At 29.3% G+C, this 12,674-nt stretch overlaps 1 protein-coding gene across 1 annotated transcript; it reads right to left on the minus strand.

The window, feature by feature from the left end:
• Positions 1–3,346: 3,346 nt before the first annotated feature.
• SAG29 (senescence-associated gene 29) lies at positions 3,347–4,980 on the minus strand. The gene is made up of 6 exons (XM_016341380.3): positions 4,820–4,980; positions 4,694–4,730; positions 4,385–4,595; positions 4,102–4,263; positions 3,907–4,026; positions 3,347–3,820 (listed from the first exon to the last, which is right to left on the minus strand). Exons 1-6 carry the CDS (start codon positions 4,863–4,865, stop codon positions 3,572–3,574), a joined length of 825 nt encoding a protein of 274 aa, XP_016196866.1. The 5' UTR covers positions 4,866–4,980; the 3' UTR covers positions 3,347–3,571.
• Between the last annotated feature and the right edge of the window lie 7,694 nt (positions 4,981–12,674).

The raw sequence follows: 12,674 nt of genomic DNA on the forward strand, positions 1-12,674 counted from the left end.
TGATTTTCTGTTACTTGTGTCTCTTTTTTCAACCTCCATTCTATCACCCTTTTTCATAACTTCATGGCTCATGAGCTTGATCCCTCTATAATTTTCGCAACTTTGTATATTCCCCTTATTCTTGTAAATAGGTACCAAGGTGCTCTTTCTCCACTCATCAGACATCTTCTTTGACCTTAAAATCTCATTAAAAAGCTTAGTTAACCAATTGATGCCTTTTCCTCCAAGATCCTTTCAAACCTCAATCAGAATATTATCAGGTCCTACTGCCCTGCCATTTTTCATCTGCTTTAGAGCCTCTTTTACCCTGAAGTCTCGAATCCTTCGATAGTAGTCAAAGTTTTGATCTTCTTCCCTTGTGCATAACCGACCAAGGTTTAGAAGAATCTTATGTCCTTCATTAAATAACTCGTAGAAGTAGCTTTTCCACCTTTCATTAATCTTCTTCTCTTGAGCCAGCACCTCTCTATCCTTATCCTTTATGCACTTAACCTGATCCAAATCTCTCGTTTTTCTTTCACGACTCTTTGCGATTCTATATATACATTTTTCTCCTTCTTTCGTACCCAAAGACTGGTAGAGACCCTCATATGCTCTTGTTCTTTCTTCACTTATAGCAATTTTTGTCTCTTTCTTAGCCGTCTTATTTTTTTCCAATTATCTGCATTGCGGCATAAAGACCATTCTTTAAAGCACACTCTTTTTATCTTTATCTTTTCTTGTACACTCGCATTCCACCACCAAGACTCCTTGTCTCTTGGTCCTATTCCTTTAGATTCACTAAAATTTTCTTTTGTTGTTCTTCTAATAACTTCTGCCATCTCCCTCCACATCTCTTCCGCGCTTCCATTCCCATCCCACTTTGCCTCTTCTCCTACCTGTCTTAGGAAGCTTCTTTGTTCCTCACCTTTCATTCGCCACCACCTCGTTCTTGGGTTCTTCGTATGATGTCTTTTCCTCAATTTTTACTCAATGCGAAAATCCATGATGAGCATCCTATGTTGTGTTGTCAAACTCTCTCTTGGGATAATTTTACAATTAATGCAAAATTTCCGGTCGACTCTCCTCAACAAGGAAAAGTCGTTTTGAGAGCTTGTCATGCCACTCTTATAGGTTATAAGATGTTCATCTCTCTTTTTAAAACATGTATTTGCGATGAGAAAGTCAAAGGTTGAGGAAAAGTCCAAAATAGTTTTACCCTCGGCATTGATCACCCCGAAACCATGCCTTCATGGATAAGATACCCAGTCACTTCTCTTCCAATATGACCATTTAAATCTCCTCCTAAGAAAATCTTATCTCCCAAAGGTATGTCTTTCTAAATCCTCCCAAAACCTTATCTTGTGTTGTTCGTCCGAACCCACTTGCGGTGCATAGGCGCTAATCACATGAAAAGCACTTCCTTCCACTACAAATTTGATAGAGATGATCCGATCTCCCACCCTCTTGACATCCACTACATCCTTCTTTCACTGCTTATCCACAATAATACCAACCTCATTCCTATTCTTCACCTTTCCTGTATAACAAAGTTTGAAATCAGAAGTATCCAACTCCCTAGCCTTCGCACCAACCTATTTTGTTTCTTGTAGGCACATAATGTATGTTAATCTTCCTCCTTGTCATGGTGTCCACCACCTCCATGGATTTTTCTGTTAGAGTGCCTATGTTTCATGTCCCAAATCTCAATCTTCTGTCACTCCAACCTTTACCTTTTATTTTGTGAACTAACTTATTTACCCTCGTCCGTTCACGAAAATGCGGGAACCCTTAGCTTGCTCATTTAACACTACATTCAGGCACCGATACAGCGGTTCTTGCTCATTTGACACCGTACTCGAGCCATACAACGTGTTGCTTTCGGGCAACGACCTAACTTTAGCACAATAATGTCTTTGATTTATGTTATGGAGATCTGACTATGTTTTTATATTAGTTGTCGAAGACCTAACACAATCCTCCTCAGACTTGGGACAAGCTATGTACCGCAAATGTAATATACGCGGAGTTTAACCATATATATATCACGTAACCGATAAATAATGCTAATTCAATACTCTATTTGTGGAATAAGGGGGTTAAAACTTAAAACCCCGAAAAGAAGCAAAAACAGAAACTAAACGGCTCCTCTCATTCTAAGCGTCCCATGCGAGTTCATAAGCAAAGCGGCAAAGCCTGCTTGACATTCAGCAGTGGCCTGTCAAAGAGATGAACACCAGCTGGCAAACCTTGGCCTTTCTTGGCAAAACAATCAGCGACAGAGTTAGCTTTATGTAAGGTATGTAACCAATCCACCTTCTGCATGCGCCTCACTAAGGTTGTGATATCATCTAGGAGCGGTCTGCACGGGTGAGATGTTGGGCAACCATCCTTGATGAACTTGATTGCTGTGGTAGAGTAGGGGCGGGGTGGGATGAATTTTTGTCCTTCCATTTTGCATTAAAATGATCCGTATAAAATTCGCTCTGTCCTTATTGCGAATAAAAACTAAACTCTAATATAAAAAATTAAACTCTAATCCGTTCCGGTCTTAAAATGACTAATCTCCCGTTTCTTACCTCTATTTAGTAAAATGTTCTTCGTCTTTGTTTTATTTCTCTAACTGCTCTGTGTTTATTTCCGTTAAATTTTAAATTATTTAAAAAAAAATTAATATAATCATAATAACATCTTATACAATTTAATTAAATACATTAAATTAAACACAAATTTAACATAATAAATTTAACATGTTAAATATATTAAAATTGATATCTGATGCTAAATTCAAAATTCCACTGTAAATCCAAAGGTTCTCAATATTTTTCTTGTAAGGAAAGCTACTCTCTGAACTTTTCTTCATCCAAGCACCTGGAATAGAGAGAAAATCATTGAGTGATGTGCTGAGAAGCCTGCTGCGCTAGAATGTCCATACTCATGCTCCACATCCATTTGTGTTTCCAAAATTAATGTGGGTTTCATCTCCAATACGCTTGATACACGATCAAAACAATAGTTTCATACGTCTTTTTAAACGATCAAAAATTACTATTTTAATATGATAAAAACGATAATTTCAACTGTTATTTTAAAGAAACAAAAATTATAATGTTATTAGAAAAGACGATTAAAATAATCATTTTAAATGATAAAAAAATCATTTTATCAAATAAATATGACGATTTTCAACAATCCTTTCAAATGATAAAAATACCACTTTAATTAACTCGGTAAAATTCTATTTTAAACACCAAAAAATACGATTTCAATCCGGTAAAAACGATCATTTCCATCCGCAGATACATATATTAGAGCTGCATTATAATTGTGAGTATGTAATATGTATAGCTAGAGAAGGTAAACATGAAGATGAGTTTATCCCATTGATAAGGAAAGACATACAGAATAACAATGGTAGAATCAGTAGTACAGTAACTACTAATTAACTAGCTAGCTAGTACATGTTATAAATAATCATATATCATTATCATCTAGGTAGCGGCCTACAACTTAAATGGACTAATAAATTCAAAGTACACATACGGAATAATATATATGAGAAGAATGCATGGGTGATGGCATGGCGAATCAATCACACGCATTCAGGTTGAGTTGCAGGTGCAGCGATTTTCTCCTCATGATTTCCATCTTCTTGTTCTCCGTTGATCTTCGCCTTTGCTTGCTGCTGCTCCTCCACCAGAGCCAAAGAGGTGGCTATCACAATGCTCTTGAGTGGCTCTTGCGGTGCTTTCTCTTCCTTTGTTTTGTTGCTGCCTTTCCTGTAAATACCATACAGCACCATCTGGACTAACCCCAGTCCAAAACCCAGCACATTTGGCAGCTGCCATTCACAACACATCAACAAAATTAATAATTCATTATTCAATATTCTGCATGCTGCTTTATCATTCAACGGTATGTACTTACAGCAATGCATATGTCCTTGAGAAAGAGACCATAACCAAACCACATTACAGCACTCAATGTGAGTGTAAATGACAAATTGAAAGGCATAAACTCCACACTCTTGGTCCGAATAACTTGTGCCTGCAGCAAGAAATTATTAGTTAAACACTGAATATATAGGTTGAGGGCATCGCAACTAATAAAGTACCCACGTACCACAATGCTTAGTGGTGCCGCAAAGACACTGACTGAGATAGAAACACAAATCCATCCCAAGACTTGGACTCGAAGAGGACCATGCACAGCGAAGTGTGTGACTAAGAGGATCAAACCAAAGGCGCCCACGTTCATCGACGAAAACAGCTTAATAGTTAAGCTCTGCATGCAATAATGTATATCGCTCGCGGCCAGTTAGTTAATGAATTTGTTTAATTTTTATTATTTCATGCACCAAGTTGTGTATATGTATGTTGATTGTATACTACATATATATACATACCCTAGCATCCTTGGTGGCATAGATGAGGAACAAGGTGATGTAGATGATTTCTACGACACATCCAAATGAGTTAATGGTTATGAGGAGGAGAGCGTCTCTTTTGACCATCGCGTAGTACAGCCAGAGCATGGAACTGAACAATGCCACTAGGTAAGGCAGTGACTGAAAACCCTCCGTTGACTTCTTCTTGTATATCCGGTAAAATGTCGGGCTGCACCAATTAATACAATCATTAAGGCCAGGTTATATATAAATTTAAGTGGGGCCTATAGCCTAGCCTACCTCCCAGCAACAGAATAGAGTACTTACATTGGAGCGAGGAACACCATGAATGAAATGACATTACCTGTGCATAAAAAAATATATAGATATTAACTCCGATCCTACTATTATTGTTATGAATAATGCGATGTAAATTGATGGATGAGTACTTACCAAGCATGCCGAAGGTAAAAGCCAAAGTACTGTGACTGATGGCCATTATGCTTTGTTTGTCTTTAGTTTGAGCAACAAGCTAAGCACAAGGAAAAGAAAGAATGATCTAACAAGAGGGTGGAGCCCCTAATTAGACCTTACTAGCTGGTCTGATTATTATCTCGTGCCTGATGCTGCTCTTCATACCTTCACAACCCCACTCAATATATATGCGCGGTCTCGGACTTGCACTCGCACACACACCCCAATTAAAAATACAGAATTTAGGTACTTCATTAAATTAAATAAAATAATATATAATAACGAAAGGAAACGAAATGTAGTGCAATGCCATTGGTCATACTAATGCCATATATTCTGATATTTTGAAAAAAGCTCCTGTTGCTCCTCCCAGGGAAGTTGCGCCTTTTTGCATAGTGTCTTTATTGACGTAAGTAGAAGCTTTTCTCAAGTATTTCTTTATTAAAAAGGGGAAAAAAAGTTATTTTGTTCCATGTCATTCAATAATCACCGCTAACTATATTTAAGAATTTCTCCGTTCCGATCCGAACGAACATAATTTAGACTTAATTGGTGGTGCCGCACGTACCCAATAGCAATAAGCCACTATACTTGGTATCACTGACACTCATTAATCTTGAGAAAACTGGCACCTTGCACCTTGGAGAATCAGCATATTCCGCATTCTATATTATGCACCATACGCAAACTTGAAATTTCCTTCTAATATTACAGCGTGCAAAGCTAGGGCTGAGTAGTGTAAAGTCACGTTGTAGAATGTCAGAAGTTTAATCTGAGCAGGTCAAGGCAGATAAATTAAAGGAAAAACATATCTCAGATTATGAACCTCGAAAAAATATGTAAATATGAAAGGGTGTTGTTAGAATGAAAAAATATTGGCTAGTTGAGAGGAGCAGCATGGAAGTAATGTTAAAATATATATATATAAAAGCATAATAGGTCCTATTGTTGCCTTTAAGGACATGAATTAGGGTAGTTTAGAAAACGAAAAATTATTTTTTTGAGTTTGAGTTATGAAAAATTATATTAACGGTGTTTGGTAAAATTTTTAAATATATTTTTAATTTTTAAAAAAAAATTTTAAAAATTTTTGAAAAAAATAAAGAAAATGACTTTTTTCTTTTTAAAAATGATTTTATTATTATTATTTATTAACAAATTTTAAAATAAATATTTAAATACAAAATAATTTATCTATAAACTGTTTTTAATTATGTTATTATATTTTAAATTCTTTTTTTTAATTAATTAAGTTATTTATTTAAATTGAGCCGTTAGTAGTGTTATATTGTGTTGGGTTACTTTGAAAAATATCAACGGTTCATAATAAGTCATGTACTATTTATTTATTTAATTATTTATATTTGTTTTGTTTTTTGCTCACAACAGACATACATACATACATTTATTTTCATTTTTCAGCGCTCCATGTAATGAGAGACAGAGAGAGTAGTAGCCTCTAGCTGCTCGCTCCCTTTAACTTTAATAAAAGTTTCTTAGCATCATGACCACCATTTTGGCGCAGAAAAGCTGATTAAGTCAGGTTCACAAATCATGCTTTTGCTTAACAAATTAATAGAGAGGAACGGAAAGGAACCCAACCCAGGATTAAGGAATAATTAATATTTATATATTTATAATTAATTTTGTGATTTTGACAGCGGCAAGTCCCTTACTTTCAATCTGTGGTCGACATGGATCAGTCAAACAAGGTGCTCAAATAAATCTTGATACCAGAATAAAATCCCGGTGCTGCAGTCAAACTAGTACTCTCAACCATGAACCATCATACTTTTTCGCTGTAAATGAATGAATCCATATTCTTCCAACAATAATTCCTCAATCCCTCTCATTGAGGAACTAGCTAGCTAGAAAAAGTCTCCCTGCAGTAGCCACCTTTATATTTATGTATGGTGAATTTTATGGTGCCTTTTGATTTAGTGTTTAAATCATTTTTTAAAGTAAAAAGATTAAATATTTAAAATTTATTAAATATTAATTAGTTTTCTATATATTTTGGTAAATTAAGTACCATTTGTAAGACATCATAACAATTATTTTTATTTATATAAATGCTTATAGCATAAAATAATATATTCATATCTTATGGTAAAATATGATTATAAATTAATGATAAGTGATATGTAAAATATTATTTTTAATTACTAAAATTTAAAATAAAATGTTATTTTTTTAGTAGCCAAATCCTAATACTTCATTAAAAAAAAAAAAAACAATTTTATTGTACTTCATATGAGAATTCAACGTTCTCATTTAATAGTAGTTATTTATTTAATTTGTGCATTTACTCATTTAAAAATGTGCGAACAATGGAAGCAGATTGTTATGAGCTGAGCAAGAAATGAACCAGTAATAGCTTGTTAGTGTAGAGAGTTTTATAATATAATGGTATTATTAATACCTTTAGATGATTTTTAGAATAGTGAATTAAAAAAATGTTAGATTATGGATTGATGTATGGTTTAGGGATTACTTTCCAAACGTCTCATGCCAGCAAATTGAACAGGAGTATATTGTGTATGTGTGTGTGAAGTTAAGTAATCTTATATTTATTATTATTTAATATTAATAATTTAAAAACAATAAAATTAAAAATAAGTTTAAATAATTTAAAATTATTTTATTTAATATTTATTAATTATTGTTAGAATATTGTATAATTTTAGAAGTAATAAATATATAATTATAAATATGATAAATATAAAATTCTAGATATTATGTTATATAAAATCATTTTAGATATTATTTACCTATTAAATATATTAATAAATAAAATATAATTTTATTACACATTTAAGCCTTTTTGTTATAGATTTTTTCATATTTTTATTTCAGACGATAATGATGATAATGAGAAAAAGGAAAAAAAGAAAGAAAAGAAAGAGAAAAAAGGTAAAAATGTCTTATTTAATGCGGTACTTTTTTTCACTTATTCTTTTTTCTTTCTTTCTTTCTTTTGTCTGATGGTCTTACTTCCTCTTTTATTTTTTCTTTTGCTCTTACTTTTTTTTAGGAGCATTACGTGCTTTTTATGTTAGATTTGAATGAATATATTTGTACTGTATTATAATCTTATTTAGTTGAATGAATGTAGATTCACACTTATTGAATTGAATTCTTGCCAAAGTAAAGGATTTGGATCTTCTAAATTTTAAATTTCACTTTAGAGAGTAAAGTTTGATCTCTCACCATTTATTTCACAAGTGGGACTAAGAGAAAATATGAGAGAGAAACTATTCAAAGGTGAGAGATTAAACTTAACTCTCTAAAGTGAAATTCAAAATTTAAAGGATCCAAATCCAAAAATAAAAATAGCATCAAAATTTGTTTAAATTGACACAAAACTTAAAATACAATAATACAAAATGTAAAAAGTAAATTACATACTAAGAGATCACATTGACTCTATAAAATGAAATAATATAGCATTGATGAATTGACACCAAAAGTTTAGTAACACGCCGACACAAAAAATCTATTATATCTATATTATATATTATTAATTTTACAATCAAAATGTGCGACATGACACTCTCTTATTACAATTGAAATTAAATTTTTTCTCAAAAACTAATGAGTTTTCTCCTTCTCTCTATCCATTTTGTCTATCTCATTTCCTCACATACTCTACCTCTTTTATATATCATTGTCAATAATTAATTATAAATTTAACAATCAAAATGTGTAATATAATATGCTCTAATTTTAATTAAAATTAAAATTAAAATATAACTATATTATATTACTAATTTAACAACCAAAATATATCACATGACACTCTCTCATTAAAATTAAGATGAAATATTTTCTTCTAAAATTAATAAACTTTTTTTCCATCATCATATCTACTTCTTTCTCCCTTTCTCTATTTTTCTCTACCCTTCTCACTCTATATATAACTTATAATTTATATTTTATATTACTTTCTTCTGCTCTATATTTAATTTCTCTCTCTTTTTTCTCTCATTTTTTTTTATCTCTTTTTACATTTCTATTCTATCAAAAATAAAATTAATAAAATAGTATAATTCCAATTAATTTATGAAATTATAAAGAATATATTAAATTTATAATTAAAAAATATCCCATAATATTATTTACATAAAAAATATATTATTATTATATATATATTTAAAATTTTTTATTTAATTTCATATTTTCATTATTTATATTTCTAATTTATATTTTTATTTTTCTTCTTTTAGATATTTATTACATATGATTTAGAGAATATACTAATGTAATAATTAGATCAATATTTAATTGTTTCAAAAAAAATTGAATTAATTTTATAACTATCAATATAAATTTTTTATACTAATATCTAATTATATTTATATATATATAGAGAAAAAATATTTTTTTTTAAATAATAAACATGAAAATTAATTATTTTTATTTGTGCAACAAACTTAACACTTAATCAAATATAAAAGTATAAACATTAAATTCTTTCAAGTTTTAGATAATAAATATTAAAATAATTTTTAGTAAAAAATTAAACTTTATCTTTCACATGAAAATAATAACTAAAAACTTTATTATTTGATTTTTTATTTATGAAGACTTTTGTCTTCTTAACTGACGAAAACTTTTATCCCCTACAACTTTTTTATAAAAGTAGTTTGATTTTGTAAATATTTGTTGTCATAATCTATAATATCAGGACAAAGCCGTATAATTTCAAAAAAAATTTATTCCCAAAATTTTATCACGGAAAAAAAATACTAATATTAAATATTTCTAAAAGACATTACACATTCAAAAAACACTGAAATAACACTAGAAGATCACAATAACATGAATACTTACCTCATATATAAAATAACACATACAATTCAAAATAATGATACCGAAATATTTTACTCTAACACTAAAATTTTTAACTAAATGATATAATAGAACTAAACTGATTTCATGAAGACTTGAGTTGCAGATTTATAAATTTTAATAGAGAAGAGAATAAGTGGAAAAATTTGTAGATAATACAATAAAATTAAGTAGAATAAGTATAAAATTTCGAAAGAGAATGAATAGTGGCATTTATGTAAAAGAAGAAGATGACGTATCTGATATATAAAATAACACATAAATTTTTAATAAATAATATACATCTATTTTGTCGATTTTTAGCAAATCAATGGTGGTTCGATATCTAATGGTCTGGGAGCGAAACCTACTCCTCTTTTGCATGTACCAGTTTTTCTATAAGTGCATCAAAGATCCTCGAATTAGACGAGCACTAAAAGGGAAATGAGTTCAAAAGGTGCAAAAGACTGAAAAAGTGTAAAATAAAGATTTCGAAAAGTAAAACTGACTGAAATCGAAATAGTTTGCATTGAATTTTAATAAAGCAATAAAAATGCTTCCGACTGGGTCAAAGGACTTTTGACATGAAAAGTAAAAGTACCGAAATGTAAATTTGACAATGAAATTAAAATATGCTTTGAAGATAACTGAACAAGAAAGATAAAGTTTGCAGAAATTATAAAGTTTAAAAGTAAAAATAATGGAAGGAACCCTACAGAAATCGAATTCAAATGCAGACTCTGAAATTCGTTGGGAATGTGAGTGTGCTTGAGTGTATTTTTTGAGAAAAGTTCCAACTTCTGTGCCGTACTACTTCCTAGTATTTATAACCCTCTTTCCATAACTGATCACTAAAGGATTTGTACCCCTCCGGTGCGGAGATTAGTTAAGGTAAACGTTCCCGCTCTTTTCCTCAAACGTGGGACAGTTATTGAATCTCTTTTCATTTGATAATCTTCGATCTTCCTTATTCGAAAAACCGTTCGAATCACCATGTTGATCGAACCTGTGTCAAAAAACTTCCTACTACTCGATGCCTTCAACACATGATCCTCGATCTCTGCTCCACTTCGAGGCTTTACCAAAATCTCGAATCACTTCGGTCTTCGAATATAATTTATTTGTGGCCAACAATATTAAAATATCTTTATTCTAATACCGAAATTTTTAATTAAATGATGAGATAGAATTAAGATTATTTTATGAAAAATTGAATTGTAGATTTACAAATTTTAACAAAAAAAATAAGTAAAAAAATTGTAGATAATATAACAAAATTAAGCTGAATAAGTGTAAAAATAAAAAAAAAATATTATTTATGTATAAGAATAAGACAATAATAACAACTATAGTAATAATGATAAGGATAATAATAATAATGATGATGATAATAATGGTCATTCTATTAATTGTACTTGATTAGATAATTTATTCAGTTGTAAAAATTTTTTTAATAAAATAATAGATTAATGAATATGTCAATTAATAGAAATAGAAATAAAAACCACCTCTTTAAACTTTTTGTAATACTCATCATTACAGAAAAAGAATAATGCACCTTGTGAGTTATGCTACTTATGTATGTTTAAGTATGCATGAGATTTGAACTAGAATGCAAAAGCGGCAGGCTAATAATTGTAATAAAAAAAAATTAAGTGGCAGTGATACTTTTCTTTTCCCAAAACGTTGGCAGCGGGCGGAACGCGGAACGTACGTGTGTAGCTAGTGGCTCCATTTATTGATGTGTCGAATATATTTAATGGGAATGTTTTCGAGATTAAATTTAATGAATATAAAATATATTAATTTTGATTCGGAAAAATTTTTATTATCTTTTAAATATTTTTTATATTTAATTTGTATACACGTGTGATTTGGCTTTAGTAGTAGATTGAACGTAACTCAAAATATATAATATTAGGAGTGAAATATTTTGTCCTCGATTAATAATTTTAATATCAGGGGTGATAATGAGGTAGGTAGAATAATTTTTTTGTCTTATTTAATTTTGTTTTTTTTTATAATAATTTGTATAGAATTTGTTTTAATTTTATCTGTAAATAATAAAAGTTAAACTATAATCTATTTTTGCAAATAACTTTTTACTTCTATAATTATTAAAATAAAAAATAAAATAAAATTTTAAAATTTATATAATTATCATCATATGCAATATAAATTAAAATAAAAATTTAAAAATAATATAATATTATTAATTATTTTATTAATTATTTTACATATTATATACACACCAAAGTGCGTATGGGTAAATATGTGGATATTACCTAAATCTGTCCCAAAACCTCATCCATCTCACACCGGTTACTCAATTCGAATTGAAAAGAGCCGAGTAAATACTGGCAGATTTGATTCCTAATTAATTAATGTTGTTTCTGATATGTTCCATGTTATTCAATCAAACAACGATAAATTATATTTAGCAGAACTTAATTATGTCTAGATATATAAAGATTATTTTAGATTAGTAATAATTCTCTAGTTGATTTAAATAATAATAATATAAATATTTATTATTATAATAAATTTTATTTATTTTTAATATTTTGTTACATAATATAAATTATTTTAAATTGTTACAAAAATATTTAATTTAATTTAATTTTGTATATATTTCATCATTAATGATCAATATTAGAAACAAAACAAAATTTATTACATTAATAATAAATTAAAGATTCAATTTGTTTGTCTTTATAATTTTACTAAATTTACAATTAGTTTTCTATACTTTCTTTTTATTAGATTTTTTTACTGTTTTTAATTGTATAATTAGATCTTTTTCACGTTAAAAACGTTAAAATTAATGAAATATTTCTCTCAAAAAATATATAGTCAAATATTTAATCAGGTTTTTAATTATAGATACTTCCAATTTGCGAAAAAATATTCCATTAACTAATATTTTTACAATAAAAAAAGACTTAATTACAAAATTAAAAGCAGTGTAGAAATTCAATTGTAAGAAAAAAATATAAAAACCTAA

This window comes from Arachis ipaensis, chromosome B4 (assembly GCF_059453495.1).
Source record: "Arachis ipaensis isolate K30076 ecotype BB chromosome B4, ASM5945349v1, whole genome shotgun sequence".
In the NCBI taxonomy this organism is placed as follows: domain Eukaryota; kingdom Viridiplantae; phylum Streptophyta; class Magnoliopsida; order Fabales; family Fabaceae; genus Arachis; species Arachis ipaensis.